General features: G+C 35.9%; 3 protein-coding genes and 1 pseudogene across 3 annotated transcripts; 3 read left to right on the plus strand and 1 right to left on the minus strand.

Moving 5' to 3' along the window:
- Positions 1 to 339: 339 nt before the first annotated feature.
- LOC147933057 (uncharacterized) lies at positions 340 to 1,706 on the plus strand (annotated as a pseudogene).
- Positions 1,707 to 2,601: 895 nt separating this feature from the next.
- LOC147933058 (uncharacterized) lies at positions 2,602 to 2,847 on the plus strand. The gene has a single exon (XM_087479481.1). It carries the CDS (start codon positions 2,617 to 2,619, stop codon positions 2,845 to 2,847), a length of 231 nt encoding a protein of 76 aa, XP_087335607.1. The 5' UTR covers positions 2,602 to 2,616.
- A 9,724-nt stretch (positions 2,848 to 12,571) lies between these two features.
- Positions 12,572 to 13,867, minus strand: LOC109127175 (uncharacterized). Its single transcript, XM_087477276.1, has one exon. It carries the CDS (start codon positions 13,865 to 13,867, stop codon positions 12,572 to 12,574), a length of 1,296 nt encoding a protein of 431 aa, XP_087333402.1.
- A 1,555-nt stretch (positions 13,868 to 15,422) lies between these two features.
- Positions 15,423 to 17,245, plus strand: LOC147933059 (indole glucosinolate O-methyltransferase 1-like). Its single transcript, XM_087477763.1, has 4 exons — positions 15,423 to 15,985; positions 16,101 to 16,411; positions 16,532 to 16,596; positions 16,691 to 17,245. The coding sequence occupies exons 1-4, from the start codon at positions 15,516 to 15,518 to the stop codon at positions 16,991 to 16,993; spliced, it is 1,149 nt and encodes a 382-aa protein (XP_087333889.1). The 5' UTR covers positions 15,423 to 15,515; the 3' UTR covers positions 16,994 to 17,245.
- The last annotated feature ends 4,421 nt before the right edge of the window (positions 17,246 to 21,666 follow it).

The raw sequence follows: 21,666 nt of genomic DNA on the forward strand, positions 1-21,666 counted from the left end.
ATTGACATGGGACGACCGAAGAAGAATGTAGGGAACAAAAAAAAGAAAAAGAACTCTGATGAGCCAGAATTCGTGTGTACATTGCCTCCACAAACTGAGCAGCCTACAGGAGAGCAGCCTTTAGGAGAGCAGCCTTTAGGAGAGCAGCCTTTAGGAGAGCAGGCTGAAGAAGAGCAGACTGAAGAAGAGCAGGCTGAAGAAGAGCAACCTGTACAAGAACCGCCTTTAGAAGAGCAGCCTTTAGGAGAGCAGGCTACACTTAAGAGAAAGCGAGGACCAACAAGGATGAAAGACATCGCCAAGGATCCAAATAGCAGAGTACATGTAGACTTCACTTTCATGGGAGAAAATTACGGTCCTGGGTCTGTTAAGTTGTCATCGTATCTGGGTCCATTGGTACGAGAACACGTTCCTGTGAAAGTTGAAAAATGGTCAAAAATTACTGAGGATGTCAAGACAGTGCTTTGGAAATCGGTCCAGGTAAATTTTTCTGTACTTTGACATCTACTTACTTAATAGCTGGTTTAGATATTTATTCTTTCAATGTGATTGATTACAGGTAAGGTTTGAATTAGATGAAGATTACCAAAAGACTGTCGTGCTTAAACAGATGGGAGGTTTGTGGAGGTCATCAAAATCACGTCTGGTTAAGAAAATAAGGGAGGCTCACACTAACCAACAACGGATGAATATGCGACCCAAGAATGTTAATCCAACTTGTTGGCGTAAATTTGTGAAAAACAAAACTAGCAATGAGTTTAAGGTATTATTTTTTAATTAAGTTAGTTAATTTTATGTTTGTTTTGGATCTAATATGACATATCTACAATCATGTGTTAGGTCATAAGCGATAGCTATAAGGAAAGGAGACGCAAACAGATACCACACACTTGTAGTCGCAAAGGAATGATTAGACTAGCTGAAGAATTGGTAAGGTTAATGCAATTACGTTGTTAATTCTCAGCACTTAAAAAATATTTTGAATGATATATTGTTTATTTGTTTAGAAACAAGAAAGTTCAGATCATTCTGAAGTGTCAAGAGTAAAGGTGTGGGTGAAATCGCGTACTAGAAAGGATGGGACACCCGTGAATACAAATGCAGCTGAAAAAATTGTAAGTTATAATTTAGTATGCTTGTTAATTAGGTTTTTAGATTAACTCGTTAATTTATATTTAAATTATACTGTTTACACATGTAAATGACTACATGTGCAGGAAAAGGCAGCAGAACTTGTTAATGCTGATCATCCATCAGTTGCAACAAATGTAGGACAAGATACACTAACCCAACTGTTAGGACCAGATATCCCGGTCGATTGAGGGCAATGGGCAGAAATATGAGTAAGACCAAATTAGCTTGTTTCCAAGTTAAGCACAAGTCTATCGTTGAAATGGAAGAGAATCAAATTAAGCTCAAGCACAAGGTTACTGAACTACAAAATGAAATTTTCAATCTGAAGAACCAGGTAATGCACTATTCTATTTGTACAATAAGCTGATTGATAATGATGTAAACTTTGTTTCATATTTTTCTTGCATTTTATAGAGACAAGAAGCTGAAGTTGGTGAAAACTCAGCTACAAGGGTAAGTGATTAATAATCCACTATATTGATTTCTTTATAACTATACACTCTATTTTTGTTTTTAATAATCTAAATTTGCATAGAGTGTGAACAAGAAAACACAACCAAAGTGTATTTTGATTGACTGGGCTGGTGATGCTGCGAATGTTGCTGAGGGACGTATTATATCGACGGATCCAGATGATGTTGTGAATGGGATTCGTTTAGGTCCTTTAGATTATAAAGTATTGGTTGACACTGCCACTGTACCCGAAGCATTCCTTTGGAGACCTGCTACTGAAATGTTCACGATTGAAGAATCTGTTGGGCACATGATTGCATGGCCTGCCACGAAGTGTGTTAGTCTAGAACAGGGGGACCACGAAGAAGATATGACACCACTTGTAAAGTTTCTATCTTGTTTAAGTATTAAACAGTTCATACATATTATAGATCATCTAGAATACTGAAGTGATTTATTGATGTTTTTTACAGGGCACAAGAACCAATTCTTCGAACAAATGCAAACTACTTGATCTGTCTGACGATGATGTAGTTGTTGCTGAAGGCCGTTGAAACACACAAGATCAGAAAGCTTTAGTGAATGGACTTCAACTCGGACCAAAGGGTGTCAAATTTTTTGTTGATGTGGTACACGAACCCAACACATTTATTTGGAGGCCTACTATAGATGTGACATACATAAAGGACTGTTTACTGTCTTTTGTAGCATTGCCTGTCACCAAAGTTGTCTTTGAAAACAACCTAGATGAAACAGGTCAGTTATCTCCTACTCAAAAGTCTGCATCTAAATCGCATAAGACACAAACCTCAGCATCATGCGAGAAGTCTCCAAGAACAGTTCAAAAATCTAATGCAATGGAAACTCAAGTAGCTGCACAGTCACCTCTTCAAAGATCTCCGGTAACTTATATTTATATGTTCTGAGAAGTAGATTATGGTTATGTCTCCTTCCTTTAGTAATTGGTTAATATTGTCAAATTGTCAGCGAAAAAATGGAGCTATCAAGGAAAATCAGAAGTGTAAGTTAATGGATATTAGCGGAAGGAAGCGGGTTGTTGCTGAAGGTTGGGTGCATTCAACTGATCCAGAGCAAAAGGTACACTGTGTTCGGTTGGGTCCTAACGCTGTGCGAGTTTGGATATATATAGTCAAGGTAGATGACGCAGCGGTTTGGAGGCCATCAGATGAGATTGAGTATATGAGAGATGCACTTGGTTCATCTATCGCATGGCCAATTGATCAGTTGGTCATCTATTGACTGTTGTAAACTGATGCTTGTGCTTTTTGTAAGTATTATTTACTGTGATCCTTGTGCTTTTAGTATTTCATGTGCAACACTGATATAAGACAATGTCCATTATTGCAGGGATGAAGCAACTTTGGTCCAGCTAGTTTAAGACTAGTCTTATGTATTTCGAATTTGGAATGTTTTATGTTGTGCATTTTGGATTTGGAATTGTGTTTGGTATTGTGATTTAGAATGTTTTGGAATTGTGTTTGGGATGTTATTCACAATGCTTTTGAGATGTTATATAAATGGTATCTTTTTCGGGAAATTTCAGATTATATATATTACATATGATAGTATGTTCTGTTTTAAATGATAGCACTAAGTCATCTATATAATCGCATGAGAAAAATGTTATATGCAACTATAATAGCAAAAAAAAAAAGACGTTATAATATACATCATAGCGAATAAACTTAGTTATGTAATAAGGTAATATAACACGAAAAAGAGTTATGAAAACATAAATTACGGCAAAAAATATTTGCTATTGTACAATGATATATCATAGCACCCAATTTGAGTTGTTAGAAAAAATTGAAATTTTTTATAAATTGTTATGAAAAAATAAATTACGGCATCCAGATATTGCTACGAAAACACTAAATTAAAACATTTAACTAACGCTATTGTATAGGAACTTATTATAGCTCAGAAAAATAACGCTATCGTAGATGGGGTATCTACCATAGCTGCCGATATCATAGCATTTATGAAATCGCTATGTATTACATATCATAGCATATTTTCCGAGCTAACAATGTACGTTTTTCTTGTAGTGCGGTCCAGAGCATCCAAAGAGGTCACTTGATATCTTCCTCCAGCCATTGATTTATGAGGTTCAAATGTTATGGGAGCACGGTGTTGAAGCATATGATGTATCAACTCATCAAAATTTTCAGATGCGAGCGGCATTAATGTGGACCATAAGCGATTTTCCAGCATATGGTATGTTATCTGGATGGACCACTCATGGACTATTATCATGTCCGTATTGTCAAGATAACACAAATGCATTCCAATTGAGTCACAGACGCAAGACATGTTGGTTTGATTGTCACCAAAGATTTCTACCACCTAATCACCCTTATCGTCGTTCAAGGAATTTGTTTAAGAAGAATAAGAAAGTGTACGATGAGCCACCTCCTGTTATAGATGGTGAGACTATGTTGACTCAGTTTAGAGACTTTGGAGCAGCAAGGACACCTGTCGTCGGTGGTAATGGACATGATCCTGTTGACGGTGCTGGTGTAAATCACAATTGGCATAAACAGAGCATTCTTTTTTATTTACCATATTGGAAAGACCTTTTGTTAAAGCATAATATTAATGTCATGCACACTGAGAAGAACGTATTTGACAACCTCATGAACATCGTCCTAAACATTCCAGGGAAGACAAAGGACAATTTGAAGTCTAGATTAGACTTTCCATATATTTGCTCTAGGCCTGAGCTTGAGATAATGGCAAACGGGAGATGCCCAGTTCCGATATATTGGTTAAATGCGGCTTCAAATGAGGCTTTTTTCAACTGGATTGCCCACAGTGTGAAGTTCCCTGATGGTTATGCATCTAACTTGCATAATTGGATATATTTGTTTCGATTTATTTGGGTATTCAGTTGATCTTTTATTCGGTTTTTGGATTTTTGTATAATTGTAATATTTCTTTTTTTTTTCAAAGGGACTATGAAGCATATCGAACTCGTCGAAACCACTACACCCAAAACCGAGAAGAACCCAGTGGTTCTGCGGCTGAGACTCAAACCCCCTCCACACGAGTCTCGGGATCACCTACCCTCACCTCCTATCCTAATGAACATAGAGGATTCTGTTTCTCAACCAGGACGAGAACTTATCCCAAAACTCCATCCTAACTACATCGGAGATTCTACCTGGTAAATCTCTAACTTTTTATATAGTTATGATTTCTTATTTGTATTTTCAGTTTGATTTTATATCAAACTTTTGTAGGTTTGAGGCATCTGGAAATGGCGTTAGCAAATCTCTAAATCGGATGATGTATGGACTCCTCAAAGAACCTTATGAAACATACTCACCAATGCCAAGTGATGACCGTGACCTTTGGTTGAAGCAGTTTGCGGTAATGTAACATGATTTCAAGATTTATTTTCTTTTTAGTGGCAAATTTAATTTTAACATACATGTTAATCTTGTAGCAAGATTTTAACTGGGAGCCACAATTGACATCTAGAGTTCGTCGAGAGTTTGACAAAGAGGCAGCCACTCAATATTCCAACACTTTATTTGAGTGGAAGCAAAAGTGGAAGAAAGGAGAAACTCCAAAGGGAATAAATGAGAAGGTGTTCGAAGGTTTGCAAGAGTATGGGCACATCCCAAGACAAAGGAAACTTCTATCGGGAAATCTAAGAACCGGAATAGCAACAGAGGTGGCAAAGGGCGAGCAACACACAACGCCGGGTCAACAAGCTTCTATACCCGTGGAAAACAACTTGTAAGTTTTGAACATTTTATCTCACATTTCAAAACTTAACTTCATTGAAGATTAAAACTAGAATCTGTTTTAAAGACTAAAAGAGATGGTGTGGCTCCTGATCACTTAACGTTGATGGAAGACACCCACACCAACAAGAAGACCAATCAAATTCAAGACTCCTTAGCTAAGGAAGTGATTGACAATTCTCGTAAGAGGATGGAGGAGTTTAGGCTATCCCAACCTTCAGTCGATGGAAATGGCTTACCAACACCAATCCCAGTCGACATGATTAACCAATTCATTCTTGAGGTTTGTACTTTTTGATTCAAGTTATTTTTTTGCTTATGATTCTTCTTATACATTTTGTTCTAATTGTTCTACAGTTCAGGAAACTCAACAAACCAAGGGTCGAATCTTTGGATTAGGAAAAGTTGCAAAGAGACTCCGTACTTGTTTATCATCTTCATCACCAATATATGATCGTGATCTTGACCTTGTTCGAGCCCTCCAAGAGAAAGATGACCGTATTGAAGCTCTTGAGAAGATGATGGAAAAAGAGAATGAGAGGAACAAGCTTAGAGATGAGGAGCTTGCGTCATTCATGGCAGAGATGCAATCAAAGTTCCCTTTAAATTCAAGTTCATGATCCTATTTTCACAATATTAAGGTTTTATTCACCATTTTCTTTTTCTTCTTGATTTGTGTATATTGCATTTGCTTTTTGGATGATTTGTGTATATTGTATTTTGGATTTCAAATTTATGAATTTAAATATTATTACCTAATTAGTTGTCAAAAGAAAAACAATCAGTAATATTTTGAAAGTAGATCAAAAATTTTTTAAAAATTCAATTTTAAATTAACCATCCGTTGGGATTCCGTCGGTAAAAAACAGAGAAAAACAGAGCAATGCATTGGTTTAATTGTCGGGAAACCATCGGTAAATGTTGTCGGAAATCAATCGAGAATATTGCCGTCGGGAATCCGTCGAGAATAACAAAATATATTTCTTGGGAAATAGTCAGTTTCCCCTTGGTATTATCTGTTGGGAAGTCATCAATGGCCGTCGCTTATTATTCTGACGGGTTCTCGACAGCCATATCTCAACGGCAATATATGTCGCCATTTCGTCGGGATCAAATGTCGTTGGTAATCCGTCGGAACAATATGCCGTCGGAAATCTGTTGGAGTCTGTTGGAGCTGCTGACGGATTTCCGACAGATTTAATTTTCCCGACGCTCTAGAACCGACGGACTGATGCCATCTATAAACCATCGGTTAAGGTCGTTCCCGACGGGTTAAAGACAGATATGACCGTTGGTTTGTGGTTGTTTTCTTGTAGTGTTAGTGACGTGTTAAATTATATCTGATGTGTATTTTAGTTTGCTGATGTGTATTTTTTTTTTTTTTACTCAAAATCGAGAAACTAAATCCAAGAGTTAAATTATAATTACACCCAAAGCACTAAACATTTGAGTAATAGTTAGAAGATTTATAGATATGAGTAATAAACCAACTTTTGGATAACATTTGAATAATTATTTCTTAGTTTTTTCTTATTATTTCACTTTTATTTTTCGAATACTAACAAAAGAAAAGAAAAGGCGAAAATGAAATCGATGATAAATTTAGTCTCTCCCATACGATTATCAATGCAATCTCGTCGTTTTCAATCTCTATGTTCTTTGGATTTATAAAACTATTTCTTTTGAAACTTAAAAAGTTATATAAACCAAGGGTTTTAGTCGAAATCATGATTGATAAATTTTGTGTGTTTGTAGTGATATGATATGATGTATAAAAATATTGGTAGCATGGTTTAAGAATTTACCAAAACTGGAACATGACAGTAAATTTCTATTTCTCAAAATTCTTTACTCTGATTTTCAATATCATAAAAGCCCTTATCATAATCGAGAATTTGTGTGTTATGATATAAATTACTAGAACATTGCTAGCATTTATTTTTTCATTTCTTCAAAATTTATGAAAATTATTTTTTTAAGATCTTTTTTTCTTAATGCATTGAAAAGAAAAAAAAATCATGCAGATGAACAGACTACCAAAGTCTCAACAAATTACACTAGATGAATAACCAAAAAATAATATTTAGATGTAGAAATGAATTACTTAGGTTTTCACAAAAAAAAATTCCTAAGTGCAAGCAAATCGAATTCAACAAATTTAAGTTTAATTATATTGAAGGATCTAAAGTGTTCTTAAAAAAACAAAATTTGGTCATATAATTGCTTAATAACATATGCAAAAGTTTAGTTTAATTTTTAAATCGGTTTGCTAGACACTTTTTTTTTTTTTTGGCTACAAAAGATCAGCTCAAACGAGCCAATGGGAAGGAAAATTGTTTACAAACAGAACATGATGCGGAGAGGTACGCGCTTGGCGTGCCAAGGAGTCCGCACTTACATTAGCTTTTCTTGAAATATAAGATAAAGAGAAAGAAGAAAATTCTTCCCTATCCATCGTGATGTCGTCCAAGTACGTCGAGAAAGCTGGCCAGTCAGAAGGAGAAGACACCATCTTCACCAGATCTGCACAGTCCGTATAGAAAGCCACGTCCCGGAAATCATGGCCAATCATGCACCGCATCGCCCACAGGAGAGCTTCAACTTCGGCATGTAATGGAGATAGACTTCGACGAAAACTCCTAGCGCCCATCAGCGGTGACGCCGCCTGTAGTGAGGTACTGCACCATCCAGCGCCTGCAAATTGGTCTCCTGCTTTCCAGGAACCATCTATAAAGCAGCGGTAACCCGAGAACACAGTTGGAAGTGAGGTCGTGGCCGCCGGAACCGATAACCCTACAGGGAAAGAAACAGAGATACCGATATCCTCCTCCACTTGTGCCTTCTGCCACCCTGTAGCTTCTCCTTCTGCAATCCTAACAATATCCTCCGGTTTCTCCACAATATTTTCAAAAACTCGTGCATTCCGGGCTTTCCAAATATACCACATAAGCCAAGGAAATGCCACAATATTTGCCCCTGGATTTTGCTGCCCTAAGAAGTGGTCCACATTTGCATACACCGATTCCGTCGGAAAGGAGAGTGGGCCCACCGGGACATGGGCCAAAGCCCATACCTGACGAGCAGGAGGGCAGACAAAAATTGCATGATTTATTGTCTCCTCATCCGCTCCACAACGAATACATCTAATGTCACATGCAATACCTCGACGTCCTAGGTTAGCCGAAACCGAAATGCATCCAGTTAGGACTTGCCACATAAAATGTTGAATTTTAGGGGGGCAACGGACCCTCCAAACGCTAGCTAGGAGGGGGGTAATTTCCGGCCCAGAACCACAGGGCTTAAAAAACCGCTTTTCATCAAATCGTGCTGTGTGATAGCCCGATTTGACTGTATACCGCCCTGTTTTCGTAAAATGCCAACCGAAAAGGTCAGCCCTCTGATTACGACCTAAAGGTATAGCCTGGATCAAAGCCACATCATCTGGATCAAAATGCTCATAGAGCATGTCCATCCGCCAAGAGTTAGTCTGACGATCAATTAAATGAATCATTTGAAGGGAGAGGTCCTTTACCGGGCCCCTACTTAAAGCTGGTCTCGGGAATTGAGCTGGCACCCAAGGATCAGACCATATGGAAATGGTGTCCCCGAAGCCAACCCGTTTAATAAGTCCTTTGTTAACCAGAGAGCGAGCGGAACAGATACTCCTCCACCCATACGATGGGGAGTAAGACCTAATTGGATCCAACGGATGTGTATTCCTATAGTATCTACTTTTAAAAACCCTGGCAAACAGGGAATCCGGAGCATCAATTAGTCGCCAAAGCTGTTTAGCCAGCAAGGCTGTATTAAAATCATCCACATTCCTAAATCCAAGACCCCCTAGCTGCTTACTAACACATAATTTTTCCCAAGCAAGCCAATGCATGCCCCCTGACTGTCCATTAGAACTCCACCAAAAATTCGCCACCGCACTAGTAAGTTTGGATGTGATTGTTTTAGGGATCCGAAAACAAGACATCACGAAGGTAGGCACAGCAGTAGCTATAGATTTAATCATTACTTCTTTCCCCCCTTTCGAGAGCAAATTTGCCATCCAACTATTCGTGCGACTCTGAAGCCGTTCACGAACAAAAGAGAAAACTTTGGTTTTGGCCCCACCCAAGCTTTCAGGTAAACCAAGATATGACCCCATACCACCCAAAGTGGTGATCCCAAGGACATCCTATAATTCCGACTTCGTTGTGTCATCAATTTTATGACCAAACTGTACCGATGACTTTGCAAAATTAATCTGTTGACCCGAAGCGGATTCATACTGCTTTAGGATATCTAGAATAACCCGACATTGTTCTCTGTCTGCCTTACAAAAGAACAGGCTATCATCCGCGAACAACAAATGCGTAATTGGCGGGCATTTATTCGCTACTTTGATCCCGGTAATAAGCTTGTCCCTTTCTGCCTTTCGTATATTTGCAATTAAAACTTCTGTACATAGAATTAATAGATAAGGAGATAAAGGGTCTCCCTGTCGTAAACCTCTCTGTGGAATAATCAAACCATTTGGCTGGCCATTTAGGAGAACTCTATACTCAACCGAAGTGACACAAAACATTATCCAGGACACCCATGTCTCTGCGAACCCCGTTTTTCGTAACAAAGCTGCCACAAAATCCCACTCAACCCTATCATAAGCCTTACTCATATCTGTTTTTATGGCCATAAATTTCGTCTTACAAGACGGGTTAGTACGTAAACCGTGAAACATCTCTTGTGCAATAAGTATATTATCTGAGATCAACCGGCCGGGAACAAAGGCCGATTGGGTCTTAGAGATAAGACCAGGTAAAACCCTCTTAAGCCGCTGACATAGTATTTTCGAGATTATTTTATATCCCACATTACATAGACTAATCGGACGCAATTCTGCCATCCTAGTAGGCTTGGCCACCTTTGGAATAAGACAAAGATGAGTACGATTCAGATCCTTTTCAAAAAACCCCTCCACAAAAAACCTATTAACTAAAGCCACTACGTCCCTTTTCACTATTCCCCAAGCTTTCTGGAAAAATAGAGCAGTCATCCCGTCCGGGCCTGGGGCTTTATCCGGATGCATCATAAACAAAGCTGACTTTACCTCGGCCTCTGTTACCGGACTTATAAGCCGCTCATTCTCCTCATCGGTAATTACCGGAATTATCTCCCTTAAAATCTCTTCAAAGTTGTCCGGATTTGTTGAGGTAAACAATTCCTCAAAATATGATACCGCTGTGTGGCAAATATCCCCATCCTCAGTTGACCAGACATTGTCTTTAGAAAACAAGCCAGTAATCCGATTGCGAGCCCGTCTTTGCTTTGTTTGGGCATGAAAATATTTTGTATTGTGATCTCCCAATCGCATCCACTTATTCCGACTCTTCTGATACCAATGAATTTCCTCATCCCCATAAGCTTGGCGCAACCTATTTTGTAAATCTGAGATAACAGCAGGAGGAATAGTATCATCCTCCAGAGCGACCTCTAATTGTCGTTTCAAATCCTCAATTGTTTCCCTGCCAAAAGGAACTTGTGCCTTGCGCCACTGGGAGATTGCCCGTCTGCAATTTCCAATTTTTTTCACGAAAGAATCTGGTCCCGGGTCCGAAGCCCCCTCCCAGCCCGAATTAATCGCATCCATCAACCCTGACTTACCAATCCAGCGCCGGTCAAAAATAAAAGCCCGCTTTCCCCGTGGCCGCTTGGCACCGATATTAACCAAGAGTGGCTTATGATCGGATGCTATCATCGGCAAATATTCAGTCACAGTATCTGGGAACAAATCATGCCAATCCTCATTCCCTAAAGCTCTATCCAAACGACAGCGAATAGGTTTTTTATCCCGCCAGCCCCTCCAAGACAGGCAGTCCCCAAGATAGGGGAATTCCAAAAAACCACAGTCCTGGATCATACCATTAAAAGAGAGGAAGGAGGAAGGAGGACGTAACTTCCCCCCACGCTTCTCATGATTCCCTCTCAGCTCATTAAAATCTCCAACCACAAACCATGGAGAGGAACGAGTAGTACTAATTCGTACTAGACGTTCCCAAACCAAATCGCGGTTCTTAGGGACTGGATCACCATAAATAAATGTTAAGTATATTATCCGTCCTTTGAAAACCGCTTCAATATCAATTAACCGATTAGACTCAAATAAAACGTTTACCTGAAAATCAGCTTGATTATAAAAAAGGGCCAGACCCCCACTACACCCAATAGGTTCAATTGTTTTTAAATTCTTATACCCAAAGTGTCCTACAAATTTCTCAACAACAAAATATGATTGTTTTGTCTCCATAAGGAATAAAAAATCAGGCCGATGGTTAGACCATAAATCCCTGAGATGTCCAATAGTGGCCTTGTTACCCAGGCCTTGACAATTCCAACTTATTATATTCATAAAAACTTTTCACAAAATGGGTATGAGAAACCCCAAGGTTTCCTTCTCCCACCCTCTGGATAAGGATACCAAGACAAGAACCAGAAATAAAACGTTGTACCAAGCATGTCACAAAAGTGCAAAACAGAAAAACCCAAAGTAATATGAAAAGAAACAAGAGTAAAAATAACAGCGGAAATAGGACGAGAGGATTGGAGAAGATTAAAACCCACGGAAGGTAAAAATAACCATATACTCGAGACTAATTTATCCATAAAAGGCCCAAGAAACAAAACTGTCATGAGACAAAGAAAAAAGCCCAATAAGGGCCCATATCTTGTAACACACCAAAACCTCAAACTAAAATTACAACGCATCCCATAATTATCCCAATACCGAGGCTTGTATAACAGTAATTCATTAAACCAAATTAAGGGCAAACATGAAGGGTTTATTGCAAATCTTGAAAACTCGACCACGTTACTTGTAAATAGGAAACCCGTAACCAAAATTACACCACCAAAAGATGAAAAATCATAGAAAAAGAGACACAAGACGTAAAGGAGACCGTGGCAAAGGTTTATTAAGACACGAACAAAATGAATACAACCACAATTATCCAAACCCAGATAATCATAACCAACGAAGGGAAAAAGAAGCAAACAACAACGAAAACCATACAGAACAACCGATGGTAAATTTTTCAAAAGCAGAAAATTGTGCAAAGCGAAAGAACCTAAGGTAAAAAAAAACAAAGACTGCTGCCAAATATAAGACCCTCTCCTTGTAACATGGGAGGAGAACCCACACCCTTGCCCACACTTGCTTATAACTTGCATTAGGCAGCCGCATTACTCGGAGGCTTCCCTCCCTGGTGAGAAGAACCCACCTTACCCATCAGACCTGCACCCTTAGTAACAACCTTCTTACGAGGCGACGCCATAGTGACCATGTTCCGCTTCTTGGTACTCACCCCTTGAAGAAACCCCTTACCCTTGACCACTTTAGACCGCGGTGGTGGAAACGTACCACCAGTCTCATCACTTGGGAGTGTGTCCTTGGAAATATCCTCCGCAAGCCCCTGATCAGAGAGATCCTCAACATTAGCCTCCTCCTCTACCAGAAAGTCCTCCGTTCCCTCTGCTTCTTCTTCCCCCTCTGCCTCTGCTTCCCCCTGTGGGGATACCTCTGTTTCAGTACCCCTCTCCTCCGGGATTGCGCCCAGAAAAGCTAGCGATTGACCCTCCTTAGGAGGGAAATCTTGAGCCAGGAAGTCACCCAAAACCTCCGTAAAAGTCACCTCCTGCTGCATCAGCTCCATATTGATTATATCAGAATCACTTGCCACCACTGTCCCTGGGAATAAATTTTTGCGAACCCTCATATCAGAAACCCCTGCAGGAACTGACACTCCATCCACAAGTTGACCATCCGAGACCACTAAGTCTTCCAAGGTAGAGCCCAAAAACGCATCCAACATCTTTTGTTCATTATCCGAAAACTGATGCCCAACCTCACTGGTTTTGAGTTGATCTAAACCACTACCAGACACAGCCAACTGAAGGCTTGAACTTTTAGGTGCCTCAACTGAGCTCCTATGCTGCTTCACCAAACGTTCCTCAGCCTGATGACCCCTTTTGCCATTCTTTCCCTTGTGACCATATCCCTGTTTGTAGCGAAAATTGGTAGCCTGAGAACCTGACCCACGGCCATTACCAGCAAAAGACCCTTGATGAGATACCCCTGAACCCTCACCACTCAAACCTCCCCCCAAACCAGGATTGAGACCTTGAGTTGTAGCACCCTTATAGCTCTGTAACTTATCATCTGGTCGAGGTTCCAACCGGACATCCACCTTCTGCTTCCCATTGTCACCAAGGAGAGGACACCGCGACGTCTCATGACAGAGACTATTGCACCGCCGACAAAAACCATATAGCCTTTCGTACCTCAGAATAACAGTCGTCTCCTCTCCACTATGGAACTCTACTGAAGCATCAAACGACAAGGGTTTGAAACCATCCAACAATACCTTAACTCGGCCATTATCCAGATCCACCTCCTCTACATCTCCCAGATCAGAACCAATACAGCGGAAAGTTTCATCAGCCCAAAAATGCAAAGGAACTCCCATAACTCGAACCCAAAACTTGATAAAGTGAGGATAGCGTTGGTCGACCACCGGCTTCCATCTTACCAAAGACAGCATCCAGTGATCAAAATGGAAAGGCTCCATCTTCAAGATCTCCTGGATATCCTCCTCATGCTCAAAATCAAACTGAAACCGTAAAAAAGATATCAACCATTAGAAAAAATAAAAAAATATATCCCGCAGCGTACGGTTGTTATTCTACTATGCGATAAAGGTAATATATGCACGTACTTTTCAATGAACAGTTGAAGAATTAATGTTACAGGATACATCTAAAGGATGTGATACAAGAAGAAAAAGATGCATTCAGTTCTGCCCATGGCATGGGACTCTACGAGTACATTAGGATGGACGAACAATTCGCTGGTATGTTTAACCAGGCAATGTCAGAATCTTCTACCATGATCATGAAAAAGATTTTAGAAGTTTACAAAGGATTCAAAAATGTAACTACTTTAGTTGATACTGGAGGAGGGTTTTGGCACAATACTGAACCTTGTTACTTCCAAGTATCCTCAAATGAAGGGTATCAATTTCGACTTAGCTGCAATTATAGCCACTGCTCATGTTTATCCAGGTACCTATCATTTAATACAAATTTGACATGTAGAAAACTAGATCTATGTTAGATAATTTCATACAGCGGTTACTTGATCTATGTTACTTACTAATATTGGTTCCATCAATTCTATTAGATTCTCTTATGCAAAACTAAAAGAAAACGTGGAAAGGAGCAGCAACAATGGGAAGGATCGCAACAATAGAAATCCAACATTAACCAAAGAAACAATATCAATTCAGATTCTCATATAGCTTTGTCAAAGATGGATACGATAATCACATAGACTAAAACAGAATGTACAAAAGACATTTGGACTTCATGAGAGTAGGCCTGAGCATATTAACTCGTTACCCGCCTAGTTCTCGGCTTGAAAATTCAAGTAATAAGTCGGCTAATTTCATTACTTGCAAGTAAGGGTCAAGTATACCAAGTAATTTTCATATCAAAATATTATATGCATTATATCAATATTATATCTTACTTAAGCAGATTACAATAACATTTTAATTATGTAAAATTTGATTATTATAAAATTACAATTACTAATTTATAATAATCACTTTTTACATAATTAAATGTTATTGGATATACAATAAACAACAACCAACACCAACCAATTCATGAAACCCCTTTTTAGTCTAAAATAGTACAAATTGAAATTAGATTATAATACTAAACAAATGTAAAATAAAATAAAAATACTGAAAATTACGCCGCTGGTTATCTCGTAGTTAAATAACATACCATATACTGTGTGTCGTATTTCTCCGTCTTTGTTAAATGATATATGATAAGCGTTGTGTGTCGTATTACCAACGTTGGATGTTTTACCTACTTTATGTTATACCCACAGTATTATTTAAAATTTTATATTTTTTTCAACTCTCTTAACGATTATTTATCTAAGTTTTATTTATTCAAGTGGTTAGGGTCTTACGGATGGTTGAAGACACTTGGTTTGAGATATCTTCCTATAAAATGGCGCTCTAAGTCCAACTATTAAAGCCATCCTATCTTCCTAGTTCCTTCCCATCTCTACCTTCTTCAATTTTCCAACCAACAACAACAATGACGAACCATCTTCAAGAGCCCTTAACCACTTACCCTAAACCGGGTCTAACCAAAGAACAAGAACAACTTGACGAAAAATTGATGAGCTTGCAAGCGTTCAGGATCACCAACTCATTGGCTTTTCCCATGGTTTTCAAAGCTGCCTTGGAGCTTGGCGTCTTTGACACAGTCGCTGCGGTAGGCAAAGACGTGTGGCTCTCCTCTTCCGAGATAGCTTTTGCTCTCCCTACCAAGCCCATCAACCCAGAGGCGCCAATCTTGTTAGACCGGATGTTACGGTTACTCGTCAGCCACTCGATCTTTAAGTGTCGTGTAGTTGAAACCGGGGGTAACGATCAAACCGGAATGACCCAAAGGGTATATGCAGCCGAACCCGTTTGCAGCTTTTTCTTAAACCGCGGTGACGACTCGGGTTCGCTCATGACCCAATTCATGTTGCTCCAGAGCGAGGTCTTTTTCAAAACTTGGTACGTACCTCATTTATTTGCAGATCCGCCAATTTATAGTAGTTGATGGCCTCAATTGTATCAAACCGGCTAATTGATAACCTTTGTACTAACAATTGAAGAATTAATGTTACAGGACACATCTGAAGGATGTGATACAAGATGGAAAAGATGCATTCAGTTCTGCGCATGGCATGGGAATCTACGAATACATTGAGTTGGACGAACAATTTGCTGGTATATTTAACAAGGCAATGTCAGAATCTTCTACCATGATCATGAAGAAGTTTTTAGAAGTTTACAAAGGATTCAAAGATGTAAAGACTTTAGTTGATATCGGAGGAGGAGTTGGCACCATAATGAACCTTGTTACTCGCAAGTACCCTGAAATTAAGGGCATCAATTTCGATTTAGCTGCAATTATAGCCTCTGCTCATGTTTATCCAGGTACCTATCATTTAATACAAATTTGACAAGTACAAAACTGAATGGTGTTTTCCACAACCTTTTTTTTTAATATTTAATTATCTAAGTTTATTTAGTCCTACTAAAATTTGTTATATATAGGAGTGGAGCATGTATCCGGAGATATGTTTATAGAAGTTCCAAAAGGAGATGCAATCTTCTTGAGAGTAAGTTTTATATACAACTACATTTAAATGAAAAAGGTTAATGAATAAACTAAATATATTTACAAACTAACTAAGATGGATAAAATGTTTGTAGCGGATGTTACGTGATTGGAACGACAAAGATTGTGTAAAGATATTAACAAACTGTTGGAAGAGTCTGCCGGAAAAGGGGAAAGTAATAATAGTTGACACGGTTGCACCATCAGAACCAAAGAGTGACGACGACAATTTCTCTAACATTGTCTTCGGTATGGACATGTTGATGTTAACACAATGTTCCGGTGGTGAAATGAGGTCATCTTCTCAGTTTGAAGCTTTAGCCTCTGCTTCGGGTTTTCATAAATGCGAAATAACTGATCTTTCTTATACGTATTCTGTTATCGAATTCCACAAATAGAATTTGATTTTGCGTGGGAGGAGATTATGAACTCAAAAAAAGTTGCTATGATGTTTTTTTTCTCTTCTTTTTTAATTTTTTGTAAGAAAGATTTGTGGTTTTGGTTGTTTGCTTTTATTTCAAGATTGTGTTGATCATTTGATAAGATAATTGTATTAAGGCTGTGCAACAAAGTCCAGTTGGGACATTGTACTATATACCAATAAAGGTGAGTATTGTACTCTATGCTTAATAATATTAGTTTTTTATTTTTCTGGGACATTGTAACATTGTACTCTTTTCGTTAAGTAATTTTTTATATTTAGTTTTAAAAAATATTACAATTGCGTCTGTTCATTGTAAAGTTATATTTTTTACCTTAAAATATCTATATAATATATTTATCTAAAAAAAATCATACGGTTGCATCTGTTTATTGTAGAGTAATGTCTTTTACAATAAATATCTATATTAATTACCATCTGAACAATACTATTAACATTTTTGAAAAAATCGTATGGTTGCATTTGTTCGTTGTAGAGTTGTATCTTTTACTATAAAAGAATATCATACGGTTGCTTCTCTTCATTGTAGAGTTATGTCTTCTTTTTTTTTTCAACTATTGGACCATAACAGGCCGGCCGATTAGCCAAATACCTACATTCGTAGGGAGCGGGACTCGATCCCTAGTGTGATGGTGCCTTGTGGATTAAGGACTTACTATTGACCACTGCACTAAGGTCACTTCACAGAGTTATGTCTTTTTACCATATCTTATTTACAATTTTTTGTTCCAATATTATGTTTATCTAAATGTTTATGTCTTTTGAACTCTATATGTATATATTTGTATATTTTTAGATAACTAACAAATCAATGAACCAGTGTTCGCTGACACAAATTTTTCGTTTCATGCTGAATCTAAATAATATGAATTTTAATATTCAATATACGCATTATTCTATAATCTAACTAAAGATTTTAAAAATGATTATGGTAATATACAAATTTAATCAACTTTACTTGTGTAACTTATCGTAACTTATCGTAAAATATGTGTTTTTAAAGATTTAATTTTTTTTTTAAGTTGCGTATTTTATTATAATTATTGGTTGATAAATTTTCACTCAAGATAAAATTTATTTTATTTTCAAAATTATTTTACCAGCAATTTGCATTTACTTATTATAATCATCCATTTGATATTCTCAATTAGGATCACTTCATCATAATATTTGTTTATGAGTAATATAAATATCAATAACTCTTATGATGCAAGTTACTCTTTAATATAACTAGGTAATATCCCGCGCAAATGCGCGGATTGTTGTATAATAGAATATATTAATTAATTTAAATTTATTTGATAATTATAAAAAAAAACTTAACAAATTAATTTAAATATCATTAACATTTTTCATACTTTTATTTATTCAAATCATACAATATCAAAATACATAATTTAATTAAAAATAATCATACATACATTATACATATCTCTTAAAGTTATTTGTTTTTTTATTGTTCAACTTCGATAATAATTTTCATTAGTATTATTGAGCATTTGACGTAATAAAATATTATTTAATAATAATACAAATTTATTATGTGATTTAAATATATAATTTAAGTTTTTCATATAAACTAACACATAACCTAAACTATTTAATAATTAAAAGCTAAACTATTTTGAAAGTTAAAAAATACATATTTCCTATAAAACCATATGAAGTGCATCAAAGTTTTAAAATACGATTAAAAACATGTTTTTTTATATTCCCTTTAGTTTAAGATATATTGCTAGGTTTAGTTATAATTTTTAATCCTTGTAATAAAAAGCTAGATAGAAGATAAAAAATCAATTTGTTTTTTATATATAAAATCTTTAAAGTACATATTTGAATTAAATTAACAAAAATAGTGGTTCTTATATCATTATATGTTGAATCACAAACTGAATATAATGATTATTATTTTGAAATAAATGTATTACAACTTTTATGAATGTAAGTGAGAGGTAAAAAAAAATGATTTGATAATTATATTACAAAAATTTTCTTCATTAGAACATTTAAAATTTTAAGAATAAAATAAATATACATGAATTTGTAAGAACTAATCAAACATCTAAAGTAAAGAATTAAGATGTTTTCTTTAGCTTGATTCCCTTATTATGAGATGGTTATAACCAAAATATTATTATGGTCATCAAAATTTCATTATACATATTAGAATACATATGTATTTTAAATCAAAATAATATATAAAAAAACAAAGAAGAAAAGAAGAAGTACACAAAACAAAGAAACAATAAAATTCAAAACAATGTAAAATATATAGTAAACAAAAAATATAATCAAACTCTTATTTGGGTTTTCAACCTATGCAAAAACATTATAAAAAAAACAAAGAAAATATTTAGGATTTGGGATATGGTGGAGGAGGATGTGAGAATGATTATTTATAGGATAAAAAGTGATAAAATTAAATTAGAAGAGTTACAATTATAATTAATAGTGTGTTTAAATTAAAATGAATGAAGGATAAAAAGTTAATTCACAATTTATGTAATTTCGGTTACAGTTTAGTAGTAAAGAATGAATTTAAAGTATGCATTAATGTATGTAATTAAATGTGTTGTTTAATTAAAAATAAATTTTAAATTCTAAAAAATAAATGTCAAATGGACAAATAAGAAGAGAGTGAAACATTTTAAATATGAGAGCATGATGGTTAATGGATTATAGTGAGATATGTGTCTTTTTTTTAATAGCTAATACTGAAATTGATGTATCAAAGATAACTATTTGAGAGTTACAAAAGTGCAATTCGGTACATATTAATATATTTTTAATATGTTCTATTATATTAAGTTAAATTCATTGAGAACACTACTATGATATTATTATGGGAGTTACAAACAAATTTTTATCTTTTTCCAACTTCTAAAATTAAAAACCATTCAATTAAAACTGAGTGTTGGTGGGTCCATAATTTGTTTCAAAGTATAATATGTTACACATTGATAACAATGATAAATATGAATAGATTAGAAAGGTAAAAAATATAAAAGAAAAATTTTGTTTTTATCTAAATAAAATAAAAATTGAAAACAATGATAAATATATATATATAATACTTTCTAAATTAAAATATAGAATCAAACTCTTACAACACATATGAGATATAACAACATTTGATATTGGTGGGAGAGGAGGAGAGAATGATTTACTTATAAGATGATAATCAAAATTAGATAATGGAGATGAATCTTTAAAAATAAGAACAATGTAAAATATATATCATGTAGTCTCTAAAATTAAAATTTAGCAATTAAAATTTTACAATGATATTTCATTTCATTTTTTGTAACTCATACAACCAAAATAAGAAATCGAAAACAAAGAAAAAACAAAAAATGATTTGAGGTATTGTGGAAGAGAATGAGAGAAGTGGAAGAGAATGAGAGAATATGAAAATGAAAAAGTAAAATAATGCCAATATGAGAGAATGAGTGAATGCTTATTTATATGATAAGAATTGATATAAGTTACTTTTAGAATTATGGAAATTACAATTATAATTTATTGTGTTTGAATAAAATTGAATGGTGGAATATGATTAATGAATAATTTATTTTATTTCAGTTATAATTTTATTTTAATGTGTGAGTTAAATGTTTTGTATTAATGAGGTCTTAAATTTTGTTTAAAGCAATTAAACAATTAGAAAAAAAAATTAAAAAAAAAAATAAAAAAAAAACTAGAAATTATTAAATAAAAATCAACCAATAAGGAGAGAGTGAAACCTTACTTTTATATATATGATTATTCATACAATATCTTATATTTATAATACATACAAATTATAAGTAGAGTTATCTCCATTCATTATGACTTTCATTTAATAATTTTTAACTAGAGTTGAGTCTTTTTACTATATTATTTTTTATTATAAGTTTTTATTTTGATGGTTGTGTATTTTAACTCAGCTATATATGTTTAATATTTATGAAGTTTTAACTCTACTTATTATTTTCTTCTTTTTGAGATAATTTTAAATTTTATTATTTAGCATATATTTTCAAATGATTTTATAATATAAAATTTAAACTTGAAATTTAATATAACTTATTTTGAAATACATGTTCCGCGATATGGCAGGGTTCTGAGTCCTAGTAGAATAAATAACCAATATCAATAATCAATAACAACACCATCACCGTCATAGAGTAGATAACCAGCAACCTAAGCAATAGTCTAACGACTCAATTCTAGCATCCTAACAGAAGCCAGACATCAACCAGTCGATCCACTAGAACATTCTCCTTTTCATTGCCTTAATTCCACGATCACACCTTGCCTTTACCTGCATCACAAACAACAATTAAGACACATGAGTATTATCAGAAATACACAGTGAGGCAATCCTCCCATCTACTGGGCTATGCACAGAAGCACACTAGGAAATACATGTATCAGTCGTTTGCTGAAAGGGTTGGTGTCGACGGACACCCTCCTAGTGTCGACCGGCACCCCACCTCGACGACCCAAAAACCCTAGCAGTGTTGACCGACACCTCCACCTGGTGTTGACCAACACCTGCCCAAGTCCTTGCACCGTCTCCACCTTGGTGTCGACCGGCATCCACCTGGAGTCGATCGACACCAACCTTGCAGCCGCATTTTGCTTGAA

This window comes from Camelina sativa, chromosome 12, assembly GCF_030686135.1.
Source record: "Camelina sativa cultivar CO46 ecotype springtype chromosome 12, ASM3068613v1".
In the NCBI taxonomy this organism is placed as follows: Eukaryota; Viridiplantae; Streptophyta; class Magnoliopsida; order Brassicales; family Brassicaceae; genus Camelina; species Camelina sativa.